Source organism: Chiloscyllium plagiosum, unplaced genomic scaffold (assembly GCF_037043375.1).
Source record: "Chiloscyllium plagiosum isolate Xiang-an unplaced genomic scaffold, Cpla_swu_hap1 HiC_scaffold_5, whole genome shotgun sequence".
In the NCBI taxonomy this organism is placed as follows: domain Eukaryota; kingdom Metazoa; phylum Chordata; class Chondrichthyes; order Orectolobiformes; family Hemiscylliidae; genus Chiloscyllium; species Chiloscyllium plagiosum.
Genome location: NW_028270143.1, coordinates 99,078,638 through 99,106,568, shown reverse-complemented (window position 1 = coordinate 99,106,568; position 27,931 = coordinate 99,078,638). Strand labels below are relative to the sequence as shown.

General features: G+C 41.8%; 1 protein-coding gene across 1 annotated transcript; it reads right to left on the bottom strand.

Annotated features, from left to right (window-relative positions):
• Window positions 1-7,132: 7,132 nt before the first annotated feature.
• On the bottom strand, window positions 7,133-24,686 carry gjd4 (gap junction protein delta 4). Its single transcript, XM_043691047.2, has 2 exons — window positions 24,556-24,686; window positions 7,133-13,476 (listed from the first exon to the last, which is right to left on the bottom strand). Exons 1-2 carry the CDS (start codon window positions 24,617-24,619, stop codon window positions 12,230-12,232), a joined length of 1,311 nt encoding a protein of 436 aa, XP_043546982.2. The 5' UTR covers window positions 24,620-24,686; the 3' UTR covers window positions 7,133-12,229.
• Between the last annotated feature and the right edge of the window lie 3,245 nt (window positions 24,687-27,931).

Below are 27,931 nucleotides of genomic sequence, written 5' to 3'. Positions count from 1 at the left end.
AAGAACTGGTCTGATCAGTAAGTTTGCAGACGACATGAAGATTGGTGGAGTAGCAGAAAGCATAGATGGCTGTCAAAGAAAACAGGAGAATATAGATAGACTGGAGAGTTGGGTGGAGAAGTGGCAGGTGGAGTTCAATCCAGGCAAATGTAAGGTGAAGCATTTTGGGAAGTCTAATTCTAGACTGAATTATACAGTAAATGGAAGAGCCTTAAGAAAAGTTGATGAGCAGAGAGATCTGGGAGTTCAGGTCAATTGTACCCTGAAGGTCGCTGCACAGGTGGATAGAGTGGTCAAGAAGGCATATGGTATGCTTGCCTTCATTGGGCAGGATATTGAACATAAGAGCGCAGGTCATGTTCAAATTGTACAAGACATTGGTTTGGCTGCATTTAGAATGTTGTGTACAGTTCTGGTCACCACATTGCCAAAAGGATGTGGACACTTTGGAGAGGATGCAGAGAATTAGTGGGCAGCACGGTGGCACAGTGGTTAGCACTGCTGCCTCACAGCGCCTGAGACCCGGGTTCAATTCCCGCCTCAGGCGACTGACTGTGTGGAGTTTGCACGTTCTCCCCGTGTCTGCGTGGGTTTCCTCCGGGTGCTCCGGTTTCCTCCCACAGTCACAAAAGATGTGCAGGGTCAGGTGAATTGGCCATGCTAAATTGCCCGTAGTGTTAGGTAAGGGGTAAATGTAGGGGTATGGGTGGGTTTCGCTTCGGCGGGTCGGTGTGGACTTGTTGGGCCGAAGGGCCTGTTTCCACACTGTAATGTAATCTAATCTAATCTAATCTAAACCTTTACAAGATGTACCTGGTATGGACGGGGCAAGCAATGAAGAGAGGTTGAGTAGGTTAGGGTTGTTTTATTAGAAAAAAGGAGATTGAGGGGGGACCTGATTGAGGTCTACAAAATCATGAAGGGTATAGACAGGATAGATAGAGATAAGCTTTTTTCCCAGAGTGAAGGATTCGATACCGAGAGGTCATGCTTTCAAGGTGAGAGGTGGAAAGTTTAAGGGGGATGCACATGGCAAGTACTTTACACAGAAGGTGGTAGGTGCCTGGAACTTGTTGTCAGCAGAGATGGTAGAGGCAGGCACAGTAGATTCATTTAAGAAGCATTTGGACAGATGCATTTGGACAGATGCATTGAGCAGAGGGATACAGATGCTTAGGAATTGGGTGACAGGTTTAGACAGTGGATTTGGATCTGCTCAGGCTTGGAGGGCCGAAGGGCCTGTTCCTGGGCTGTAAATTTTCTTTGTTCTTCGTTCTTTGTTTTTTGTATTATGATCTGTTCCCTCAGTGGACTATTTACATATTGTTTCAAAAAAATCATCCTGGACATATCTAACAAATTCACCCCATCAAGCCCCTGGCACTAAGCGAGTTCCTGTCAACATAGGGAACGTTAAAATGATCCATCACAGCAACCCTGTTGCTTTTACAGTTTTCCATAGTCTGTCCACGTATCAGTTTCTCTATCATCTGCTGGCTGTTGGGACACCTGTAATGGAACCCCATCAACGGGATTGCTCCTTCCCATTTCAAGCTCTACCTGAATGGCTTCACTGGATGAGGCCTCCAAGGTGTCCTCCCTCAGTACAGCTGTGATATTCTCCCTTATCAGTATCGGAACTCCTCCACCTCTTTTACATCCCTCTCTATTTCATCTAAATCCCAGAACATTAAGCTGCCAGCTTTGTCCCTCTCTTAATCAAGACTCTGTAATAGCTACAATAAGTGAACTCTTATTCCTGCTCGGTGTTGACTTTCTTGAGAGTTCGTGCATCCTCTCATCCAGGAAAGTGGAAAATATTTCACAACACCCTTTATTTGTTCCTTGTAGATAATGGACAGGCTTAAGGAGCCTTAAAGTGAATTACTTGCCACAGAATTCGTCGTCTCTGAGCTGCTTCTGTGGCCATTATATTTCTATGGTTAGTCTAATTTAATTTCTTATCAATGTTAACTGAGAATTCCAAGGATGTTGATGGTGGTGGGGGGGGGAGCTGTTCAGCAATGATAATGCCATTGAATGTGAATGTGCAATGGATGGATTCGCTCATATTGGAGATGGTCATTGCTTGGTACCTGTGTTATGCAAATGTTACTTGCCACTGCTCAGCCCAAACCTGAATACTGTCCAGGTTTTGTGAGCATTTGGACACAGAGTGCTTCAGTATCTGAGGAGTCACAGATGGTTCTGAACATTCTGAAGCAGTTGAAGATGGCAGAGCAATGCCCTGTAGCTAGTTTGATTGACCTCCAAAAATCACAATCATCTTCCTTTGTTCTAGCTATGAGTTCATCAATTGGACAGTCTTCCCTCTGATTCTGACTGATTCTGGTTTTGCTAAGATTCCTTGAAGTTCCACTTGGTAAAATACCGCCGTGATGGAAAGGCCAGTCAATATTATCATTACCTTCCAAAGTCAGCTCATTCGTCCATGTATGGATTGAAGCTGTAATGTGGTCAGGAATCAAGTGGCTCTGGCAGAGTCCAAACTGAAAGTCAGTGAGCAGTTTTTGCAGTGTCAATGCACTGTCAGCTGTCCCTTCCATCATTCTGCTGATGATCAAAATGTAGACTGATGGGGTGGTAAATGTCCACAATAGATTAATGCTGCATTTTCGTGGACATGACATATTTGGACAGGTGAAGTAAGAGTAATTGGTTTCCATCAATGCAACACTTCAAAATGTGTGACATCAAGGACCCCACGTAAATATTTAAGTTGGGGAAATCCTCCACTGGTTGGAGTCATACCAAACACAAAGTTAAATGTTGTTGTTGCTCACGGTCAATAACTTCAGCCCCAGGAATTCTCCAGAGTTCCTCAGAGCAGTGTCTTAGACTCACCACCTTCAGCTGCTTCATCGGTGATCTTCCCTCCATCAACAGGCCAGAGTTGGAGAATTTTCTGATGTTTTCTGATGATCACACAAGGTTCAGATGATGAAGCAGTCCCTGCCTGTATGCAGTAAGACCAAGGTTCCTCTAATAGACCGTCCCAAACCTGTGACCTCTGCCTCCTGGAAGAACAAGGGCAGTGATTCATTGAGATGCCTCCACCTGTAAGTTCACTTCTAAGCCACATAACACCCTGACTGAGAACTATATTACCATTGCTTCACTGTTACTGGGTCAATATTTGGCCCTCCCTTCCTACAGCACTATAGGCTTACCCTCAGAAAGGGAGCTCACCACCAACTTTCCAAAGATAGTTACAAAAACAAACAGAGGATAACAAAGACAGAAATAAGGAAGGAGAGGATCAAATATGAAGGTGGGCTAGCCAGTAATATTAGAAATGATAGTAAAAGTTTCTTTCAATACATAAGAAACAAACGACAGGCAAAAGTAGACATTGGCCCACTTCAAACTGATGCTGAAAGGCTAGTGATGGGAGATAAGGAAATGGCTGGAGAACTTAATAAGTACTTTGCGTCAGTCTTCACAGTGGAAGACATGAGTAATATCCCAACAATTAAAGGGAGTCAGGGGGCTGAGTTGAGTATGGTTGCCATTACAAAAGAGACAGTGCTAGAAAAGCTAAAAGGTCTTAAAATTGATAAATCTCCTGGCCCCGATGGGCTACATCCTAGAGGTCTGAGGGAGGTGGCTGGGGAACTAGCGGAGGCGTTGGTTGAGATCTTTCAAAAGTCACTGGAGTCAGGGAAAGTCCCGGATAATTGGAATATTGCTGTTGTAACCCCCTTGTTCAAGAAAGGATCAAGACGAAAGATGGAAAATTATAGGCCAATTAGCCTAACCTCGGTTGTTGGTAAAATTCTAGAATCCATCGTGAAGGATGAGGTTTCTAAATTCTTCGAAGAGCAGGGTCGGATTAGAACAAGTCAACATGGATTTAGTAAGGGGAGGTCGTGCCTGCCAAACCTGTTAGAATTCTTTGAAGAGGTGCCAAGTAGGTTAGACCAGGGAAACCCAGTGGATGTGGTCTATCTAGACTTCCAAAAGGCCTTTGATAAGGTGCCACACGGGAGGCTGCTGAGTAAGGTGAGGGCCCATGGTGTTCGAGGTGAGCTACTGGCATAGATTGAGGATTGGCTGTCTGACAGAAGGCAGAGAGTTGGGATAAAAGGTTCTTTTTCGGAATGGCAGCTGGTGACAATCGGTGTCCCACAGAGTTCAGTGTTGGGGCCACAGCTGTTCACGTTATATATTAATGATCTGGATGAAGGGACTGGGGGCATTCTAGTGAAGTTTGCTGATGATACGAAGTTAGGTGGACAGGCAGGTAGTACTGAGGAAGTGGGGAGGCTGCAGAAGGATCTAGACAGCTTGGGAGAGTGGTCCAGGAAATGGCTGATGAAATTCAACGTGAGCAAATGTGAGGTCTTGCACTTTGGAAAAAAGAATACAAGCATGGACTACTTTCTAAACGGTGAGAAAATTCATAAAGCCAAAGTACAAAGGGATCTGGGAGTGCTAGTCGAGGATTCTCTAAAGGTAAACATGCAGGTTGAATCCGTGATTAAGAAAGCGAATGCAATGTTGTCATTTATCTCAAGACCCCCGGAATGGCAGGTCTAACATACGAGGAATGGCTGAGGATCCTGGGATTGTATTCATTGGAGTTTAGAAGGTTAAGGGGAGATCTAATAGAAACTTACAAGATAATACATGGCTTGGAAAGGGTGGACGCTAAGAAATTGTTTCCATTAGGCAAGGAGACTAGGACCCGTGGGCACAGCCTTAGAATTAGAGGGGGGTAAATTCAGAACAGAAATGCGGAGACATTTCTTCAGCCAGAGAGTGGTGGGCCTGTAGAATTCATTGCCGCGGAGTGCAGTGGAGGCCGGGATGCTCAATGGCTTCAAGGCAGAGATTGGTAAATTCTTGATGTCACAAGGAAGTAAGGGCTACAGGTAGAATGCTGGTAAATGGAGTTGAAATGCCCATCAGCCATGATTAAATGGCGGAGTGGACTCGATGGCCCGAATGGCCTTACTTCCACTCCTATGTCTTATGGAATGAGCAATATATGTTGGCCTTGACTGTATCCTACAATACTGGATTAGTGTGGAGCTGGAAAAGCACAGAAGTTCAGGCAGCATCCGAGGAGCAGGATAATCAACGTTTCCGGCAAAAGCCCTTCATCAGGAATAGAGGCAGAGTGCCTGAAGGGTGGAGAGATAAATGAGAGGAGGGTGGGGGTGGAGAGAAAGTAGCATAGAGTACAATAGGTGAATGGGTGATTTTCTTGCTCCTCGGATGCTGCCTGAACTGCTGTGCTTTTCCAGTACCACTCTAATCTAGAATCTGGTTTCCAGCATCTGCAGTCATTATTTTTACCTGCATCCTACATTACATAAACAAATAAAATGAAACGACAGAAAACCTTGGTCAGGGAACCTTAACTTGTGTCTGTTATCCAGTTTAAGGAAGGCATCCATTGTGAAGGTGCAGCACAGTGTCTCAGTGGTTAACACTGCTGCCAGAGACCCTAGTTCAATTCCAGCTTCAGGTGACTGTTTGTGTGGAGTTTGCACATTGAATTGAATTGAATTGAATTTATTGTCACGTGTACCGAGGCACAGTGAAAAGTCTTGCGAGCAATACAGGCAGATCACAGAGTTAAGTAGCATAGATAGTAAATAATAGCCAAACAGTGGCAAAAACAAAAACACAGGTACAGGTGAATGTTAAAAGTTTGTAAGTCCATTCAGTATTCTAACAATAGTTGGGTAGAAACTGTTGCGAAACTGGCTGATGCGTGTGTTCAGGCTTCTGTACCTTCTCCCCAATGGTAGAGGTTGTAGAAAAATATTGCCGGGGTGGGGTGGATCCTTAAGAATGCCGGCGGCCTTTCCTTGACAGCGGGCCTGGTAGATGGATTCTATAGATGGGAGGATGGCCTGTGTGATTGTCCGGGTCGAGTTCACCACTTTCTGTAACCGTCTCCGATCTTGAATGGTACAGTTACCGTACCAGGTAGTGATACATCCAGACATAATGCTCTCGATGGTGCACCTATAAAAGTTGGCAAGAGTATTCGCTGTCATGCTAAATTTCCTCAGCTGCCTGAGGAAGAAGAGACGCTGTTGGGCCTTTGTAACCAGTGCGTCCACATGAAGAGACCAAGAAAGCTTGTTGTGGATGACTACACCCAGGATCTTGACACTCTCTACTTGTTCCACCTCAATGCTGTGAATGTATAGGGGAGCATGAGTAACATCCCACCGAAAGTCAATAAAGAGTTCCTTGGTTTGCCGGCATTGAGAGTTAGGTTATTCTCGGTGCACCATTTTTCCAGGTCTTCCACCTCTCATCTGTAGTCTGTTTTGTCACCATCTGAGATTCGACTGACAATGGTGGTGCCATCAGCGAACATGTAAATGGCATTAGTCTGGTATTTGGTGACGCGGTCATAGGTATACAGTGAGTACAGTAGGGGGTTGAGAATGCATCCCTGGGGAGCTCCAGTGTTGAGTGTTTGTGAGGATGAAATATTGTCCCCAATCTTCACAGATTGTGGCCTGTGGGTCAGGAAGCTGAGGATCCAGTTGCAGAGAGTGGGGTTTAGTCTGAGATCACTAAGTTAATTGAGGGGACACATTCTCCCCGTGCGTGCGTGGATTTCCTTCGGATGCTCCAGTTTCCTCCCACAATCCAAAGATGTGCAGGTTAGGTGAATTGACCATGCTAAATTGCCAATAGTGTTTGAGGATGTATAGGCTGGGTGCACTAGTGAGGGGTAACTGTACAGTAATAGGGTAGGAGAATGGGTCTGGGTGGGTTACTCTTTCGGAGGGTCGGAGTGGACTTGATTCGCCTGTTTCCACACTGTAGGGATTCTATGATCATATCAGGCCAATACACAGGCTATCAATTGGTCTGTGATTTCCCAACTGGCATTTCTCCAACACATTGGAATCATGGAATCAGCCCAATTTAGAAATTGAAAACATATCTATGTTTTGTTCCACCTAATCTCTTTTGAGACTCACCCCTCCTAATCCACTATCACCTGAAACCAATAAAAAAGATGGCTGAGTTATTAATATAAAAACAAAATACTGCAAATGCTAGATATCCAAAATAAAACAGGAAGTGCTAGAGAAATGAAGAGGTCTGGCAGAATCTGCAGAGCGAGAAACAGGTTAATGTTTTGAGTCTGATATGACTTTTCTTCCCAACACATTAACATATTGATGAGAAATATGTGGGGAAATGTTCACACTTACAGAAAGAATACTGGACTAAGGATTAAATGTTTGGACATATATTTAATTCCATTGATGGACACTCAGAGGAATACTCATATTATCTATAGCATTAAGCCAACCTTCTATGAAAACAGTATCAATTTATTTTATAGTACAAGGCAACAAATCATTTGAATAATTAGTTGTTATTTTTAATGTGAATTTGTTCATGTCTACACAATCCATCTTATCATAACTTTACAGAACTTCACCTACATTGTATAAGCGATGTCACTACAGTCATCTCAAGATGTTTGATATCCTAACATATAAGCATTAATTCGCCAGACTACCTTTTGAATTTTGCTCTTTTACATACCACACATCCAAAATGTCAGAAAGATACTGGAGATGGCTGGGAGGAGATCATTAAGGATTGGTCTAAGATGTAGAAGCGATCCATCTAAGAATCATAAAATTACATTCGTGTTGGGAGGAAAATAAAGGAGGCGCACAATCAAGAATGTTGAAATGCTAGTGAGCACCATCAGCTCAGATCGTGACAACTTAACTTTAGGAAACAGGTTTAGAATTAAAAAGCCTCATGCACAAAGGCTTATTTTTAAACAACATATTATCAAATGTCCCAAAGTACATCGCAGTCAGTTAATAACTTTTGTAAAGTTACTGTTTTGTAGGCAGAACAGTGAATATGTAAAACAGGCTTCTATCAAAATTGTTAATTTCTTCAAAAAAAACTACATAAGCATTAAGTTGAAAATGAGACAGAAAATTACATGAATCAATGCAAATTAAGATGATCTAATGGTCCATGGGGTTTGATGGTTCCTGTGTAGCTGGGTTTGCGGAAGAAGGGAGTTGCCTATGGAGGTCAGCAAGTCAAAGTTAAATAGTTGAAGTGTGGGGGTGAATAAGACATTCTATGAATACAAGAACAAGACAAGGCTATTTAGCCCCTTGAGAATATTTCACCAGTCATTGAGATTTTTACTTATCTGTGACCTAACCCCATGTCCCCACCTTTGCCCCATATCTCTTATTTCCTTTGGTTAACAAGTATTTACTAATCCCAGATTTTAAAATGAACAATTGATTTAGTATCAATTCCTGCTTGAGGAAGAGAATTCTGAACTTCTACCATTTCCTATGTTTATTACAGTTTCTTAATGTCACTCCTGAAAACTCTGACTCTATTTTATAATGAGCCTTTCATGACTTTTTAATCAATTGCTTTTGGAGATTAGACAGTATTAATGTGGAATTTTTGGACAGAATGGGTTGCTAGGGTTGGTTGGAAATAGGATACAGTTTACCTTAGGCGTATCCAGATAACAGAGTGTGCTGTAAAAGCCATTTTGGTTATGCAAAACCTAATCTATTTCAGGATACTCCAGAGCCATCTGTACTAGTGAATTACTATTGAAATGCTTCAGTACTATTGTTATTTAGGGTACTGAAAAAGAATACACTAAGCATCTGACCAAGAAGAACAGAGGAAATATTTTAATATGTTTTAACTTGAGTTCTGTGGCATTTTTTCAAATCTTTTCTTTTGTTAACTCTCAAGCTGATATAAGATTTGCAAAGAGACAGGATGTAAAAACTGCTTGAAGAGGGCAGTGGTGAATTTAAAAGAGACCTTTGGGATGGCAATAAAAAATACTAGAACAGCAGCAGAAAGGAGATAGAAAGAAGGGTGCAGTAAGAGTGAATAACAAAACTCTACAGACTTTGCCAAAAGATCGAATGTAGCTCCATGCAAAAGTAGGCAAGTTATCTCTATCTGAAGGGTATCTGACATTGCCCAAGTCCTGACCTAAGAAATAAGAGCAGGAGTAGATCATCAGGCCCTTTGGACATGCTCTGGAATTCAACAGCATCATATCTGACCTTCTACTTAGAGCATAAGGAACAGAAGCCTACATTGGCCATCCTGTGCAAAAAGTAGGCACAATGAGCCAATGCCATTCTATTCTTAGCTTTCTCATGGCCTTGCAATCTTAAATCCCACAGAGCTGTTAGAAATCAAAATTTTAAATATTGCAACAGCCACCTTTTCAGAAAGCAGGCAGGCAATCTGTGTAATACAATATGCAGCAAGTAAATTTCAAAAGTCTACACTATCCTGCTCTGATGTTGTATGTATGTTTATTTAGCACCTATAAAATGGATCCAGACTTGTGGCAACGTCAGTTACATTAACTCAAATAAAATATTTGAGTATGCATTCCTTGATATTTCACAAATAAATACACTTCTTTTTCTAACTGTTCTTTTTAAATCACTTCTCTATTGTCTACTGAAAAAAAACTAACTTATGTGAAAAGCAGCCTACTTGCCTAAGTGTCTATTCTTCAGGTTTGAAACTCAACAGTTGAGTATCTCATGTAATGCAATAAAGTGGACCGGGGGCACATGATAGCTAAGAGTACTCCCATTTCCTTACTCTATCCCTTTTATCCCCATCTGATGACCAACCACACATCAGCATTTTCCAGTAGAATTCACAACATCGGGAACAGGAGCACAGTTTGATTTCACCTACCTAGCAGCAAACCAATGGGGCTTTCCCTCTACATCCTCCCTCACTGGCACCATGGGCCAAGCATCATATCATGGACTTTCATGAAATGAATAATGCTACATATAATGCTTTCATTGCAGATGGAGAAGGGTCATATCTAATATTTTAGAATTCAACTATGATTGAACATTCGCCTTTTTCATCTTAATTTTGCAGTACCCAAACAAAAATGATTCATTTCTCAAAAGGCTTTACATAATCTAAATTAAAGAAGATGCCTCACTATCAGAATCTCCTTTTAAAACTTAAAGTTGTGACAAGAATGAGAGAAAATATCAAAGGCAAGGAAAGATCATGAGCCTAATGTCTCACTATATTTTGAATTTCCCTTCATAATTTTTACTCTAAAGGTTATCAAGTTAAATCTGTCGTTCAGACCGAAAATGGATACCTGAGTAACTGAGTATATCCATAATTTCTGTTTTTACTTCCTTGCTTACTCTTTCTGTTAGATTATTCCAAACATTTCATCGCAATTTAAATGTATGGAATTTTGATTAGATTCCCTACAGTGTGGAAACATGCCCTTCGGCCCAACAAGTCCACACCGACCCTCCGAAGAGTAACCCACACACACCCATTTCCCTCTGACTAATGCACTGAACACTATGGGTAATTTAGCATGGCCAATTCACCTGACCTGCACGTCTTTGGACTGTGGGAGGAAACCAGAGCACCCGGAGGAAACCCACACAGACACAGGGAGAATATGCAAACTCAACACAGACAGTCACCTGAGTCTGGAATCGAACCTGGGACCCTGGTGCTGTGCGGCAGCAGTGCTAACCACTGAGCCACCATGCCATGAGAATGTGGGAGTGTTTGTGAGAACTTGTTCCCTCGATTCTTCTGCCAAGTCACACACTCACGTCAAGTAAGTGCAAGGGAAGACCAACATCCCACAGTTCTCCATCTCTCACTTATGATTCCAAGTAACTGGTTGTACACACTAGGGCCACACCTTAGGACTGCAAATTAGGGAGCTGTACCAACTTAAGTGAGGAGAGCCAATGAGTTTTGGCTACTGTGATATCTGGATCAGATCACCATTTCTGATGTGCATGAAGACTAGTACCAGCAGGTCAGACAGAAAGATCCAAACAAGACAATAGGAAAATGGCTCAGAAGGTGAGGACCAGCAAGATGTGGGACAGACCTCAGTGCACAGTCATGAAGTTCAGTCAGTCAATGTGACTAGTGAATCACTTGTTAAAAGTCTAGTACCTCACATAGTATAATTCCCACAGTCAGCACTGAAAAGTCACAATTGAAAAATAAACAATACAGAAAAGGTTGGTCACCAGCAACTGATTCTGTTGTAACTCATGACAGGGAAAGAAAATCATACCTAACAAAGTGACCAACAAACTTAGGACAGGATTGTCACAAATTCACAAGAAAGGTCAGCTTCTGAGTTTCTTGAACTCAATGAAGGGAAAACTATGTGAGACAGAAACAAGAACATAAGGATCGTCTGCAAGGCAGGAATGTTTAGTAACTGTAAATGGAAACCTATGCTGGGATTTGCTGATGTATGGTGGTCAGAAACTGGGTCTGGAATAGGAAATAGAAGAAGATTGTACTTGAATTTTAACCAGCATTGTTTCTTCTACCATTTATCACAGAATCCTGTCTGGACGTATTCGCAGGATAGATGCGGACTTCCATCCTTTACGCTCCTTAAAAAGTCTTTGTGGAGCTCGTGGCTTGTACAACTACATGGCCAGTTCCCCTCATCTTACTATTAAAAGGGATAATAAGATTGATGACATCAATTTAACCATTAAAGAGTCCCTTTGGAAGCATAGGGTGTCTGTCACACAGGAAGGCCTTTGGTGTCTTTCTAGAAGAATGGCTTTGCTCACACTCCCTTCCAAAGTAGAGCCTCTGATACATCTGTCACACTTATAGCACTGTCCATAGAACAGGTTGTCAGCCTTTGGTTGGATGCATCTTGGACTTTTCTATAGGCTCTGAGAGAGAGAGAGGCTTCACAACTGTGGGTCCTAAGTGCCATTATTTGGGCATGATAGAGTTTGATATTAAACTTTGAACTTATCAGATTCACTAATGGGACATACAAAATGTTGAGTATCATAATTAAAATGGTGGCTTTACATTGGTATTCAAATCCACTCTTCACAACCATTCAGGATGTCTGGATTAGAATGTGCTTAGCAGGTTACCATTCAACCAATCACTTCTATCAAAAGGCTGTTACTGCAGTCCGATACACTTCTCAAAATGGAGGGAAACAGTGCCACCTACTGTCTCCCAAGCCTGATACACATTTAGTAACAAATAAGTTAAAACATTCCCATTCTTATATCTGACACTGCACACTACTGATCACAGTACTTTTAAGGTTTTTTCAAATGCATAAAGTATTTCAGCAAAGGGTGGTTGCTCTTTGAGGCATGCTCAGGATTTTATTTTTGGTTTGCTGCTGCTAAACCCACTCAGATTTCTTTCTCCTACTGCCTATGCTGCAATTCGACTGGCTGTCTGTGACCCGCATATGAACAAGCCTGTACTCATCTATCAGCTGACTGTTGCTCGGTGGAGCTTGGGTGGGTTTCAGTAGTGTGTGCTGCCGTAATCTGGAGCCTTGCTGACCTGGCAGGCGGGCTGCGCAGCTGCTGAAGGCAGGAGGAGAGGTCCCCTGCACCTTCTCAAAGAGGGCCAACTTCCTGTCAGGGGGTTCTCTCATAGAAGCAGGGCTGGACATGAGCACGGTGAGATGTGTGTTGTTGCTGTTGGTGTTAGAGAGAGCCACATCCTCTGACAGCACCCCTGAGTGCACACAAGTGCCTTCCTCCTGCCCTGACTTGCAAGATTTTGCTTCACTGCCTGCACTTGCCCCACTCTCTCGCCTTTCTGTCACATGCATTTCATGCTCTTGGACTACACTGTGCTCAGGAAGCTCACGGGGTTCACTTGGGATGTCATGATAGGACTCTGCTTGATAAAAGTGTTTCATCTGCAACTTATTCTTCTTATTTTGCTTGACAGCCTGCTTAATTACATAAATCAGATCCACAAAGTTCAGGAGAAAGGAGAGTGCAGTGGCCCCAAACATAAAATTAACCAGCAATGTCTTCTCAGTGGGTCGGGAGGGATAACAGGTCACTCTGTTGGCACATGGATAACTGGAGCAGACAAACCTATTTGGGACTAAAAATCCAAACAAATAATATTGGCCAACACCAAATCCTGCCTCCAATAAAGTCCTCAAAAGTAACTGAAGCACATATGCCTCGCAGAAATTAAGAGTTCTTTGCCTTATTCTGAGGTCTTCATTTACAGCCTTGGCTTCATCGGGGATGTCCATCAAATGGAGATTTAACTCCTGGCTTTTCCTAGTCGTGGAAGCACTTCTCACAGGCTCTTTTCTGATGGACGAAGTTTCAGCCGGATTCTGCAGGCACTGGAGGGAACTCGCTTTTGCATTTTGCATTGGCATTCTGTGGGCCACATGTAGGATGAAAAAAGCTACAGGCAAGCAGAGCACGATGGCCTGTACAAACCAAAATCTGCAGTGGGATACAGGAAAGAAAGCATCGTAGCATACATTGGAGCATCCTGGCTGCATGGTGTCACAAGTGAATTTTGTTTGTTCATCCTGGTACAGAGGATAGCCAACACCAATGACCACCAGTAGCCTGAATACTATCATCACTGTTATCCAGATCTTCCCTGAAAGAAGCACACAGCAAGTATTACATGTAGAGTACCGTACACATATTCATCATTTTAAAATCAAAACAAACATTTTAGGGAAACAGTCATCACAATAGGAATAAAAAGCATCTCGAGATCACAGACTTGAAACCACATTGATTATAATATGTAGGCAAGTTATTCTTTGTAAAACAATGAATATTTTGCATCAGTATTTAATGTGGAAAAGGATCTGGAAGATATAGACTGTAGGGAAATAGATGGTGACATCTTGCAAAATGTCCAGATTACAGAGGAGGAAGTGCTGGATGTCTTGAAACGGTTAAAGGAGGATAAATCCCCAGGACCTAATCAGGTGTACCTTAGAACTCTCTGGGAAGCTAGAGAAGTGATTGCTGGGCTTCTTACAGAGATATTTGTATCATCGATAGTCATAGGTGAGGTGCCGGAAGACTGGAGGTTGGCTAACGTGGTGCCACTGTTTAAGAAGGGTGGTAAGGACAAGCCAGGGAACTATAGACCAGTGAGCCTGACCTCGGTGGTGGGCAAGTTGTTGGAGGGAATCCTGAGGGACAGGGTGTACATGTATTTGGAAAGGCAAGGACTGATTCGGGATAGTCAACATGGCTTTGTGTGTGGGAAATCATGTCTCACAAACTTGATTGAGTTTTTTGATGAAGTAACAAAGAAGATTGATGAGGGCAGAGCAGTAGATGTGATCTATATGGACTTCAGTAAGGCGTTCGACAAGGTTCCCCATGGGAGACTGATTAGCAAGGTTAGATCTCATGGAATACAGGGAGAACTAACCATTTGGATACAGAACTGGCTCAAAGGTAGAAGACAGAGGGTGGTGGTGAGGGTTGTTTTTCAGACTGGAGGCCTGTGACCAGTGGAGTACCACAAGGATCGGTGCTGGGCCCTATACTTTTTGTCATTTATATAAATGATTTGGATGCGAGCATAAGAGGTACAGTTAGTAAGTTTACTGATGACACCAAAATTGGAGGTATAGTGAACAGCGAAGAGGGTTACCTCAGATTACAACAGGATCTTGACCAGATGGGCCAATGGGCTGTGAAGTGACAGATGGAGTTTAATTCAGATAAGTGCGAGGTGCTGCATTTTGGGAAAGCAAATCTTAGCAGGACTTATACACTTAATGGTAAGGTCCTAGGGAGTGTTGCTGAACAAAGGGACCTTGGAGTGCAGGTTCATAGCTCCTTGAAAGTGGAGTTGCAGGTAGATAGGATAGTGAAGAAGGCGTTTGGTATGCTTTCCTTTATTGGTCAGAGTATTGAGTACAGGAGTTGGAAGGTCATGTTGTGGCTGTACAGGACATTGGTTAGGCCACTGTTGAAATATTGCATGCAATTCTGGTCTCCTTCCTATCGGAAAGATGTTGTGAAACTTGAAAGGGTTCAGAAAAAAATTTACAAGGATGTTGCCAGGGTTGGAGGATCTGAGCTACAGGGAGAGGCTGAACAGGCTGGGGCTGTTTTCCCTGGAGCGTCCGAGGCTGTGGGGTGACCTTATAGAGGTTTACAAAATTATGAGGGGCATGGATAGGATAAATAGGCAAAGTCTTTTCCCTGGGGTTGGGGAGTCCAGAACTAGAGGGCATAGGTTTAGGGTGAGAGGGGCAAGATATAAAAGAGACCTAAGGGGCAACTTTTTCACACAGGGGGTGGTATGTGTATGGAATGAGCTGCCAGAGGATGGGTGGAAGCTGGTACAATTGCAACATTTAAAAGGCATTTGGAAGGGTATATGAATAGGAAGGGTTTGGAGGGATATGGGCCGGGTGCTGGCAGGTGGGACAAGATTGGGTTGGGATATCTGGTCGGTATGGATGAGTTGGACCGAAGGGTCTGTTTCCATGCTATATATCTCTATGACTCTATGACTCTAAGTGGGTTATAAGTTGATAGATGCCATTTGGATAGCTGTTTCAAAGAGCTAGCACAAGCACAATGGGCTGAATACCTTCCTTCAATGAGTTAAAATTCAATACGTTCTCAGTGAAATGCTCACTATTCTTGATTTGGAGGCACACAAAAACTCGGCAACCACATCTGGTGCGGCATTGGAAAATAAAACAGCTTCGGATTTATGGCTTATTACAAGAAAGAACTTGCAATTAAATAGTGCCTTTTGCAAACTCAGACTTTTCCCAAATGCTTGCAGGTAATGAGCCATTTTTGTTCTCTGTTTTGTCAGAAAGTTGGCTTGGAATTGAAAAAAGATCCGGCCCAAAAAACCTCTGATCAATTTTCAGCGGCAAATGTTCAAATATTTTAAAAGCAAGTGCAACATTTTATATTCGGGTCACGTGAGGTAAGGGGTCAGAATGTTTATGGGGAGGTGGAGATGGCACAGAACGAAGTGAGGTAAGAAACAACCTAAGAACCCAGCAAGCCTGGAGACACAGAGGTCCTGACACCAAGACATCTCATAGCTCCATTCTCCTGCTATGCACTATAGCTGATCAAATAAGAAGCTGGCTGGAGAGTAGAAGGCAATACAAGCAGCAGACAACAGAAGCTATAAATCTTTGGGTTGGTGCCTGTCAGTTGTGGGAGAGGTTTCGCTGAAATTCAGTGTGAGAAAGTTTGCAACTGGGGGACCTGGGGGAGATTCAGAGAGACCATGGGGTTCCTTGTAAATCTGGTGAGTCTCATGGTGAGAGGAAGGAAGCTGCCGCTCCCCTGGATCCACATGGAATAATGAAAAAGTCACTTACCTTTTATTTTAAAAAAGCCTTTTATAAGTATGTTAACAAGTGCCCTTCCCCCTGTCCATGGCAGGGTAAAGTCTGGGCTGAAAGTTCAACTCATTCAAACACCGTTTCCTCACACACAATCATGTTGTCTGACTCAATGGTCTTCTGACAGCACAGAAAGGGCAAAGGTGAGTGCACAGTGGGTCGTGGTCACATTCCACACATTCACCTTATAAACCGCATGCCCTCCACCCAGCTCCAGAGTCTACCCTGTCCATTGTGAAGAGAATGTAATATCAAGGTTCCCAAACACTATTTGGGAATGTATTTAAGTAGGTTACAAACTATCAAAGTGCATCTGAGAAAGTAAACCAAGCAAGCTTGAGAGTGGAGAGCCTGTGGAAACCACGATCATAGAATGTGGCTGAGGACAAATCATTCAGTGTTTTCAAGAGAAAGGTAGATATGGCTCTTGCAGCGAAAGGGATCAAGAGACATGGGGGAAGAGCAGGTTCAGGGCCTTGAGCTCGACGATCAGCCATGATCATACTGAACGGGGGAGCAGGCTCGAGGGGTCGAATGGCCAACTCCTGTTCCTACCTTCTATGTTTCTATGCTTGTGGAGGCCAAAGTTCCTCTGTCTATTCCATAGCTTGACATTTAGGTTTTGTGTGAGTTCCCTTATTTTGGTGCTTCAGATGTTTATTCAGCTGTTAAGAATGTTCCTTCTATATACTGTGGTACTCTACTACTCCCACTTATTTTTGTGACTATTACACATAAGTACTCCCAGATATCAAGAAAGTCTTTACAATACATACCTACTCCTAGCAACCCTTCAGTTAAACTGCATTCTTATAAATAAAGCTGGATTGTTCTGATATCACATGGTGAGTACCAAGCTCAAAGGCTTTCTGCACATCCAGAGGTTTCAAGTATTCCCTGTTTCCTGTAGATGTGGATTATTGGGCACAGTAGCTACTAAATTTTCAATGCATTCCCAAGCCCAAATCTGTCTTCATTCTACAATTGCTGGACGGGATGGAGAACTGGCTCATTCCCTACGTCTCTACAATGCAGCTAAATGGACCTTGGATGCTACAGAATGATGTCAAGATATTGAATGCTTTCAAGAAGGAGTTAGTTATAGTTCCGAGGGCTAGAAGGACCAAATAGTTTGGGGAGAAAGTGGGAATAGTGAAGAAGCGCACATGATTAGTGTTCTTCTTGTTTTTGCATAATTTCCGATGTTGGATTATCTGTTGAATGTTGCAAAATTTTGAAAAGAGCTTTCTCACACCTGATTTTGCAGACAGTACTCCCAGATCAGCCATTATGAGTACAATATTACAGCCATGCTTGCTGTCATTTCCTCAAACTTTGCTATGGCTTCCACAGAAGAAGCTATGTTGCAACTCCTACCTATGGTACAAACTGAATCTCATCTGGGCTCTCTCAGTTCTAAGTAACACTTCAATGTGCCATCAGCAATTCCTTTACCACAGAATCACAGAAATCTTATGATGCACAAGAAGGCCATTCAGCCCATTGTGTCTGCATTGGCCCTACAAATGAGCATCATTACATTATGCCAATCTCCTGTATTCTCTCCATATCCTTGCACATTATTTTGATCCACATAACCACTCAATGCCTTTTTGAATGCCTCAAATACTTCTGCCTCCACCACACTTTCAGAACAGTGCATTCCACACTCTAACTACTCACTATGTGCAAATGTTTTTTTTCTTATATCACCCTTACAATTTATACAAATCACTACAAATTTATGGCCTCTCATTCTTGTCCCTTTTACAATTGAGAACAATTTCTCCCTGTCTCCTCTATCCAGCCCACTCATGACTTTTAAAACTCTCTTCTGATTTCATTTCTCTGAGGAGAGTGGTTCCAAATCCTTCACTCTATCCTCATAACTGAGGTTTGCATCATCTGCAAACTTTGAAATTTTTCCCTATACATCAAAATCAACAAAATTAAAATATATATATAAAAAAGAGGATCCTAATACCATCATCTTGGGAACACCACTGCAAACCTTCCTTCAACCTGAAAAATCTCCTTCAATCTTTATTGTCTGTTTCCTATCACTCAGTCAATGTTGTATTCACATTATCACTGACTCTTTTATTCCATGTCCTATAACTTTCCTCACTGCTGTGTGGCACTACATCAAATACCTTCTGAAAGTCCATGCATAAGACATAAGCAGCATTACCTTCATCAAGCCTTTCTGATTCCCCTTCAAAAAAATTCCAGCAAGTTAATTAAACATGATTTCCCCATTAAAAATCCAAGCTGATGTTTCCTAATCAACACACCTTTTTCCATTTGACTCATAATTCTAATCTGAAAAATAATCGCTCGAAACTTCCCCACCACTGAACTTTCGCCAACTGTTCTATAATTGCCTGGACTATCTTCTCAAACAAGGCCAGAATATTTGCTATTTTTCAGTGTTCTGGCAAGTCCAAGGAAGACTGAGTGATGATGGCCAGTGCCCCTATACTTTATGCCTTCACTTCCTTCAAAATGCTTGGATTAATCTCAACTGGTCTTGGTGCCTTGTCAACTTTAAGTACCAAAGGTCTATCCAACACTTCTGCCTGATCAAATTTTGAGCCCTTGTAGTGACTGAGATCTCTCCTCTGTCACCTAGGTAGCATCTCCTTCTTTGGTAAGGACAGATGCAATGTATTAATTTAACATCTAAGCTCGTCCCCTGACTCCAAATTTAAATCCCCTTTTTGATTCATAATCAGTCCTTTAACCACTCTTCAACTATTTATATGCCTATAGAAACCTTCCACACAGCCCTTCATGTTGGTTGCCAGTCTTTTATCATTGTTTCTCTTTGCTTCTCTTATTTACAATTTCACCTCTGAAATATTTCTATATTCTTCTTGATTCTCTGTTTCATTTTCTACCTGACACCTGTCAGAAGCAGACTTTCTCTTCTTAATGTCTATCTCTTTTGTCATCCTGGGAGCACTAGATTTGTTTGTTTAACAATTCCCATTTGACTGGACCAAAATCATTTACTCTTTGAAGGTAACCCATTTAGTTAATGTTTTTCCCACCAACTTTTTGTTCCAGTCAACACTGTCAAGGTCTTTTCTTGAAAGAAGATGTAATTTGCTTCTTTCCATGGTATTGCAATTCCAACTTGACATTTTGGGTGTGAACCTTGCTTTCTCACAAGTTGAGCTGATGACAGCAGCTTTTGGGAAAGACTGGGGAGGTTAAATGGAATTATCAGTTCTAGGAGAGATCGCTTAGGGTTGGTATTTGCAGGACTATATCAACTGTACAAGCTGGCAACTAAATAGGATTACTTTTAAATAAGAGTGGGTATCTTATCTTAGTGTGAAGTCAAGCTAGCTATAAAATAGAATCTTATTTTTGCTATTGATATTGCTTCCAAGGGCCAGCATTAACTTCGAAAAAGGTGATTTAGCCAAACTTTCATGGCTGAATTAGAGCCAAATATGTAATTATTGTGGTTTTCATGAGATTTCTGAAATGTCCAAACTTTAAATGGTCCAAGTGTGCACCGACGTATGACAGCATTCCCATCTTTATACCACTCCCAGTGTTATTGTAATCTTCTCCTTCAATAAAACCATCTCAAATTGGGATTAGAGATTTGGACTTTGTGAATGTTTGCACTGAGGCTTTGGGCATCAGTAAAAGGATACAGTCTGGTCCACTGAACATGGATATGGTCATGGATGTGGATATGGACATGGATATAGACATGGGCATAGATATGGACATGGATATGGTCATGGATATGGACATGTATATGGACATGGACATGGAATGACAGCTTGGGTTCAGGCTCAGACTAATATGAAATGAAGTAAGGACAGTTTTATTTTGTTCAGAAAAAGTATTTATTTTGAGGAGGAAGATTTTGTTCTAACTGAATTTACGATAGGAGGGATCTGTTAGATAGTAACACAGAAGATAGGAAGAAGAGTAGGCTATTCAAACTCTCAAGCCTGCTCCACCATTCAATATGAGCATGACTGATCATTGAGCTCAATACCCTAATCCCATCATCTACCCATATCCCTGGATTTCTTTAAACAAAAGAACTTTATCTATCTCCTTCTTGAAAACACATAATGATTTGTCTGCAGCCACTTTCTGTGAGTGAATTCCACAGGTTCACCACTGTCTGGGTGAAGAAATTTCTCCTCATCTCAGCCCTAAATTGTTTCCTCTTTGTCCTTAAACTATGACCCCTGGTTGTGACCACCAGGTACATCCTTCCTGCATCTAATGTGTTTAGTCTTATTAGAATTAGGTTTGTATGAGATCCCCACTCATATTTTTGAACTCCAGTGAATACAACCTAACTGACTCAATCTCTCCTCATAACATCAGTTGTGCCATCCCAGGAATCAACTTGGTAAACCTTCATTGCACTCATCCTATAGCAAAACCATTCTCCCTCAGATAATGAGACCAAAACTGCGCAAAATATTCCAGATGTGGCTTCACCAGTGCCTTGTATATTTGCAGCAAGCCGTCCTTATTTCTGGATTCAAATCCTCTTGCTGTAAAGGCCAACGTACAGTTTGCCTTCTTTATTGCTTGTTGCACCTGTGCATAACCTCACATTTATCCACATTAATCTGCATCTGTTATGTATTTGTCCACCCGTTCAACCTATCTAAATCACACTGCAACATCTCTGCATTGTCCTCACAGCTCACCCTCACATCCAGCTTTGTGTCATCTGCAAATTTTGAAATATTACATTTAGTTCCTTCATAGAGTCATAGAGATGTACAGCACAGAAATAGACCCATTGGTCCAACTCGTCCATACCGGCCAGCTATCCTAATTTAATTTAGTCCCATTTGCCAGCATTTGGCCCACATTCCTCAAAACCCTTCCTAATCATGTACCCATCCAGGTGCCTTTTAAATGTTATAATTGAACCAAACTCCATCACTTCCTCTGGCAGCTCATTCAATGCACACACCACCCTCTGAAAAAAATTACCCCTTATGTCCCTTTTAAATCTTTCCCCTCTCACTTAAACCTATGCCCTCTAGTTTTGGACTTCGCTACCCTGGGGAAAATACCTTGATTATTCACTCTATCCATGACCCCATGATTTCATAAACTTCTATAAAGGTCACCCCTCAGCCTCTGACACTCCAGGAAAAATAGCCCCAGCCTTTCAGACTCTCCCTACCGCTCAAACCCTCCAAACCTGGCAAAATCCTTGTAAACCTTTGTGTACCCTTTCAAGTTTCACAGATCTTTCCTATAGCAGGGAGAACAGAATTGAATACATACCCCAAAAGTGGCCAAACTAATGTCCAGTACAGCGACAACATGACCTCCTAATACTCGAAGCACTGCACAATAAAAGCAAGCATACCAAACCTTATTCACCATCCTGTCTACCTGTGACTCTATTTCATCTAATGTGATACCCCACTAATCACTGCCTGCCATTCAGAAAAAGACTCATTTATTCCTATGCTTTATTTCCTGTCAGCTAACCATTTATCTATCCCTCTCAATACATTAGCCCCAATCCTATATGCTTTAATTTTACTGCAGACACGCTAATATCACACATCCTGCTTCCTATTGGTGCTTCTCGATGTGTCTCTCTAGAGGTTTACAAAATTATGAGGGCCATGGATAGGGTAAATAGGCAAAGTCTTTTCCCTGGGATTGGGGAGTCCAAAACTAGAGGGCATAGGTTTAGGGTGAGAGGGGAAAGATATAAAAGGGACCTAAGGGGCAACTTTTTCATGTAGAGGGTGGTACAGGTATGGAATAAGCTGCCAGAGAAAGTGGTGGAGGCTAGTACAATTGCAACATTTAAGGGGCATTTGGATGGGTATATGAATAGGAAGGGTTTGGAGGGATATGGGTCGGGTGCTGGCAGGTGGGACTAGATTGGGTTGGGATATCTGGTCGGCATGGACGGGTTGGACCGAAGGGTCTGGTCCCATGCTGTACATCTCTATGACTCTATGACAATGACTCTCTCTCTGTTCACATCCTGAGGGTAAAAAATAATTGGCTCAGGGGTTATAAATTTCCATTAGGTTCCATGACACACAAGTTATGTTGAGATAGTAGGTGGCAGAGGCATGAGTAACACTACTTCATACTTTATTCAACTTTAAATATGCATGTGATTGAGTGGAGTGAGATAACACAGATATACAGAAGCAACCAGTGAGTATGAAAGCTGGAGATAGAGAAGAGGAACATAAAAAGACAGAGGGGGTCCCAGAATTTCTTTTCCACTTGCACACAGAGATACTCAATCCGATCAGAAACAAATCAATTGGTTAAAATGTCAGAGAATTTTGGGCATATTTGAGTTACCTTCACAACTACAATAGAATCAGAAAGCTATTTGGCACATTATGTCGACACAAACTCTCTGAATGAGAATCACAGTTATGTATTATTCTCTCATCTTTTCTCTATAACCCTGCACAATATTTCTATTTTAAATAATAAACTAATGCACCTTTAAATACTTTGATTGAACCAGCCTCCACCATGCATTCCAGACCCGAATCGCTTGTTGCGTGAATAAGTTTCTTTTCACATCACATTTACTTGGATTGAAAATCACTTTAAATCTGTACCTTCTCCTTCTTAATCTGTTTACAAGTGGGAACAGTTTGTTGATTCTGTCCAGGCCTCTGATAATTTGAAAACTTTGATCAAATTTCCTCCTCGTCTTTTTCCCTCCAAGGAAAACAGTCACAGATTCACCAATCTATCTTCATACTGAGGTTCTTGACCCCGGATCCATTCTGATAAAACTCTCTTGCCTTCTGTCTATTGAGTTCACATCTCTTCAAAACATGACCCCCAGAACTGTTCACAATATGGCAGCTGAGGTCTATCTATTGTCTTGTACAGTTCAGCATCACCTCCTTGTGCTTGTACCTATGTCCCTACCAAAAAAAGCCGAGGAATCTGAATGCTTTATGAACCATTCTCTCCACCTGCCCTGCCTTATGACTTATGCACATAATTCTGACACCCTTCTGCTCCTGCACACCATTTCGACTAATACCTTTGGAGCAAAAGTGTATTTTAAAATGTCTTTGCGTAATTTTCTATCAAAATGCATAACCTCACATGTATCCACACTGATCTTCTTTTGCCACTTATCTGCCCACTCCATCAATTTGTCAATGGCCTTTTGAATTTCTGAGCTCCTCACAGTTTGCTGTGTGTTCAGATTTGTACCATCTTCAAACTTTGAAATTTTCTCCTGGACTCCAAGTTCTAAACCATTAATATAAATTTGGAAAATAAAGGGTCCCAATACGACCCATTACAAATCTTCTTCCAGCCTGAAAAATATTCATTATGCTCTCAGATTAAAGTCTCATTGATCTTTGGTGATTGTCCATTAAACCTTTTGTCCAATGAAATCTCATAAATAAAACGGGTCATAGCTCAAATCTCAAATGTTTCCCATCTTCCAACTATGCTTTATTCTCAGTTAGAGGAGGGATTGTCTCAACATTATAATCAACACTTCAGGTTTAGATAGAAATATTCATCTTTCTGCTCTTTTAATTGCATTTTGGGTGGGTTTTTTTTGCATGTACTGACTGAGACTTGGTTTTCTGTTCCTTTTGAATGGATTTTTCTGGCATTAGCAGAAACCACATCAAAAATTGGAAAGCTGCACCAGCTAAAGGTTTCCAAATTTCCTCTGCATGAATAATGGCTAAATAAGTCCAAACTTAAATGTTCACACTACAGGAAGGAATAGGTGTTTTCCTGGACTTCAGTTGTTCACACAGATTGATGTCCATTTTAGATTAAGTTGTTTATTTTGAGTTTGGTAAAATATTCAAGTACATTTTAATTTCAACATGGCACAACTTTGGATACATTTTCAGCTCAAACTTTTGAATTTTGCACTAAAGAGGAATTGCCAAACCAGAGACATGGAAAATTTTGGGAGGTGGAGAGTAGTAAAATATATTCAGAAAAAGGGACACAAAATTCAAAAGTTTGTACAGGTACTGCATATATTTATTATAAAATGCTAGCACTTGCCTAAGAGTTGTATACTTTCTACATAATTAGTTCCAACAGCTGAATACATTGTACTGCTAAACGGACTTTCGACTGTTCTTTATTCGTACATAGAACACTTTGTTGTACTTTCAACATAATAAACGTGAAGGTGCGATGACCACCAAGCTATATTTGAAATTATTGGAGGGATTGTCTCAGGAATGTTTTATCTGTACGTTCAACAGTCACAACACATGATTGTAAGACAGGAGACAGTTTCATCAATTTTCTAGCATTCACTCATATATCTCACTCACCGATTATTGTAAGGTTGTAGTTGAGGGCGAGAGTCACTAAATTCAGACTGTTCAACCTCCCCATCTCAAAAGAAGCAGAGGCGCCTCCAAGACGAAGACCAGTCAAAATAATCTTTCCAGTCAAAATAATGTCAAAACGCTGAAAGAAAAAGTAGATTATAATAAAGGTAGGACTCTGAATATTAGCATAATAATTAAGCAATTAAAAGTTGTTATTATTGAAATGATTCCCTCAGCATGAAATGTAAAGATTACACAGTTGTTGTCCCTGATGCGGGTCTCCGGAAAGTTAGCTGTTCACTTCAGAGGCTCTCACCTCGCTGGCTGTGACTGTTCATCAACTCTCTCCCCCCGTGACAACTGCACAGACAATAGAGTCTCCGTGCATCACTCCCACTGAGGGCTATTCTTACCGACCAAAGGCATTCCAGCATCCTGACAGATCCCAGATATTTTGGTGCAAGCCATTTCGGGAAAATAATAGAAGCTGCGAAGTTAGGTCGAATCACTAGGGTGTTCCCTTTGACCGTCGCATAGTCAGGAATGATCTTAGCTCCCACCGTTTCAGAAGGAGCAGAATCCAGTGGAGTGAAGTCTTGTTTGATTTATTTAAATAAGTATCGAAGGTAGAGGGTGAAATTTATGAATAAAGAGGGCAGGCTTAATTAGCTATGGAACTTGTCTTTGTTTACCAACTGGGGTCTACTAACAGTGATGTCTCTGGAAGTGGTCCCAAAAGGTCTGACCACCCGATTTCTTTGCGACCAAGGCCAATTATACTTCAGGCTAGAGGCTACCCTTATATGTTCCACAAAGCAGTATTTTGGAATGCAGTGGATTTAAAACATCACATATGGGTCAGTGTAGATTAGAATGGTGCTGGAAAAGCACAGCAGGCCAGGCAGCATCTGAGGAGGAGGAAAATCGACGTTTCAGGCAAAAGCCCTTCATCAGGAATTCCTGATCAGGTTTCCTGATGAAGGGCTTTTGCCCGAAACGTCAATTTTTCCTGCTCCTCGGATGCTGCCTGACCTGCTGTGCTTTCCCATCGCCACTCTAATCTTGACTCTAATCTCCAGCATCTGCAGTACCCACCTCTGCCTGTGGGTCAGTGTAGCTTACTTAGGAAAAGAAGGTGATTGTGGACCAATCCCCAAGCTTTCTGATACTGTAAATTATCCTCACCTAATGGTTGTGGCTGTTGTAGACTAATTGTCGGAGATTGATAGCAGCAATCAGTCAACAAGTCCATTATCAATGCATTTTGTTTGGCCTTTTGGCCTTTTGTTTTGGCCTTTTATTTTGGTCCAGGAATTCTAACATTCCGATTGCTTCTCATGGATACAGACAAACATTCAAATCAGAACCAGAAGTAATCCTGCTCCAATATTACAGTGCAGTACAGGCCCTTAAGCCCTCAATGTTGCACTGACCTGTGAAACCAATCTGAAGCCCATCGAACCTACACTATTCCAGTCTCGTCCATATGCCTAACCAATGACCATTTAAATGCCCTTAAAATTGGTGAGTCTATTACTGTTGAAGGCAATGCATTCCATGCCCGTACTACTCTCTGAGTAAAGAAACTACCTCTGACATCTGTCCTATATCTATCATTCCTCAATTTAAATCTATGTCCCCTCGTGCTAGCCATCGCCATCTGAGGAAAAAGGCTCTCACTGTCCAACCTACCTAATCCTCTGATTATTTTATATGTCTCAAGTCATCTCTCAACCTTCTTCTCTTGAATGAAAACAGTTTCAAGTTCCTCAGCCTTTCCTTGTAAGACTTTCCCTCCAGACCAGGCAACATCCTAGTAAATCCCCTCTGAACTCTTTCCAAAGCTTCCACATCCTTCCTATAATGCAGTGACCAGAACTATATGCAATACTCCAAATTTGGCTACACCAGAGTTTTGTACAGCTGCAGCATGATCTCAGGTTCCGAAACTCAATCCCTCTACCAATAAAAGCTAACACACTGTATGCCTTCTTAACAACCCTATCAGCCTGGGTGGCAACATTCAAGGATCTATGTACCTGGACACCAAGATCTCTCTGCTCATCTACATTACCAAGGATCTTACCATCAGCCCAATACACTGCGTTCCTGTCACTCCTTCCAAAGTGAATCACCTCACACTTTTCCACATTAAATTCCATTTGCTACCTCTCAGCCCAGCTCTGCATCTCATCTATGTCTCCCTGTAACTGACAACATTCTTCGTCACTATCCACAACTCTACCAACCTTAGTGTCATCCGCAAATTTACAAACCTGTCCTTCTATGCCCTCATCCAGGTCATTTATATAAATGACAAACAACAGTGGACCCAAAACAGATCCACGTGTAACTGAACTCCAGGATGAATATTTCCCATTAACCATTACCCTCAGTCTTCTTTCAGCTAGCCAATTACTGATTCAAACCACTAAATCACCCTCAATCCTATGTCTCTATGTGCAATAGCCTAACATGGCAAACGCCTTATTAAAATCCATATACACCACATCAACTGCTTTATCCTCATCGACCTGTTTGGACACCATCTCAAAGAATTCAATAAGGTTTGTGAGGCACGACCTACCCTTCACAAAACCGTGTTGACTATCCCTAATCAAAGTATTCCTTTCTCGGTGATTCTAAATCCTATCACTTATAACCCTTTCCAACACTTTACCCACAACCGAAGTAAGGCTCACAGGTCTAAAATTTCCAAGGTTGGCTCTATTCCCCTTCTTGAATAGGGGAACAACATTTAGTATCCTTCAATCTTCTGACACTATTACTGTAGACAAAGGCAATATAAAGATCAAAGCCAAAAGCTCAACAATCTCCTCCCTGGCTTCCCAGAGAATCCCAGGATAAATTGCACCCAGCCCAGGGACTTATCTATTTTTACACTTTCTAGAACTGGTCATTTGGATACAGAACTGGCTCAAAGGTGGATGACAGAGGGTGGTGAAGGAGAGTTGTTTTTCAGACTGGAAACCTGTGACCAGTGAAGTGCCACAAGGATCGGTGCTCGGTCCACTACTTTTCATCATTTATATAAATGATTTGGATCTAAACATAGGAGGTATAGTTAGTACATTTGCAGATGACACCAAAATTGGAGGTGTAGTGGACAGCGAAGAAGGTGAGCTCAGATTACAACATGATCTTGACTAGATGGGCCAATGGGCAGATGGAGTTTAATTCAAATAAGTGCGAGGTGCTGCATTTTGGGAAAGCAATTTTATCAGGACTTATACACTTAATGGTAAGGTCCTGGGGAGTGTTGCTGAACAAAGAGACTTTGGAGTGCAGGTTCACATCTCCTTGAAAGTAGAGTCGCAGGTAGTTAGGACAGTGAAGAAGGCATTTAGTATGCTTT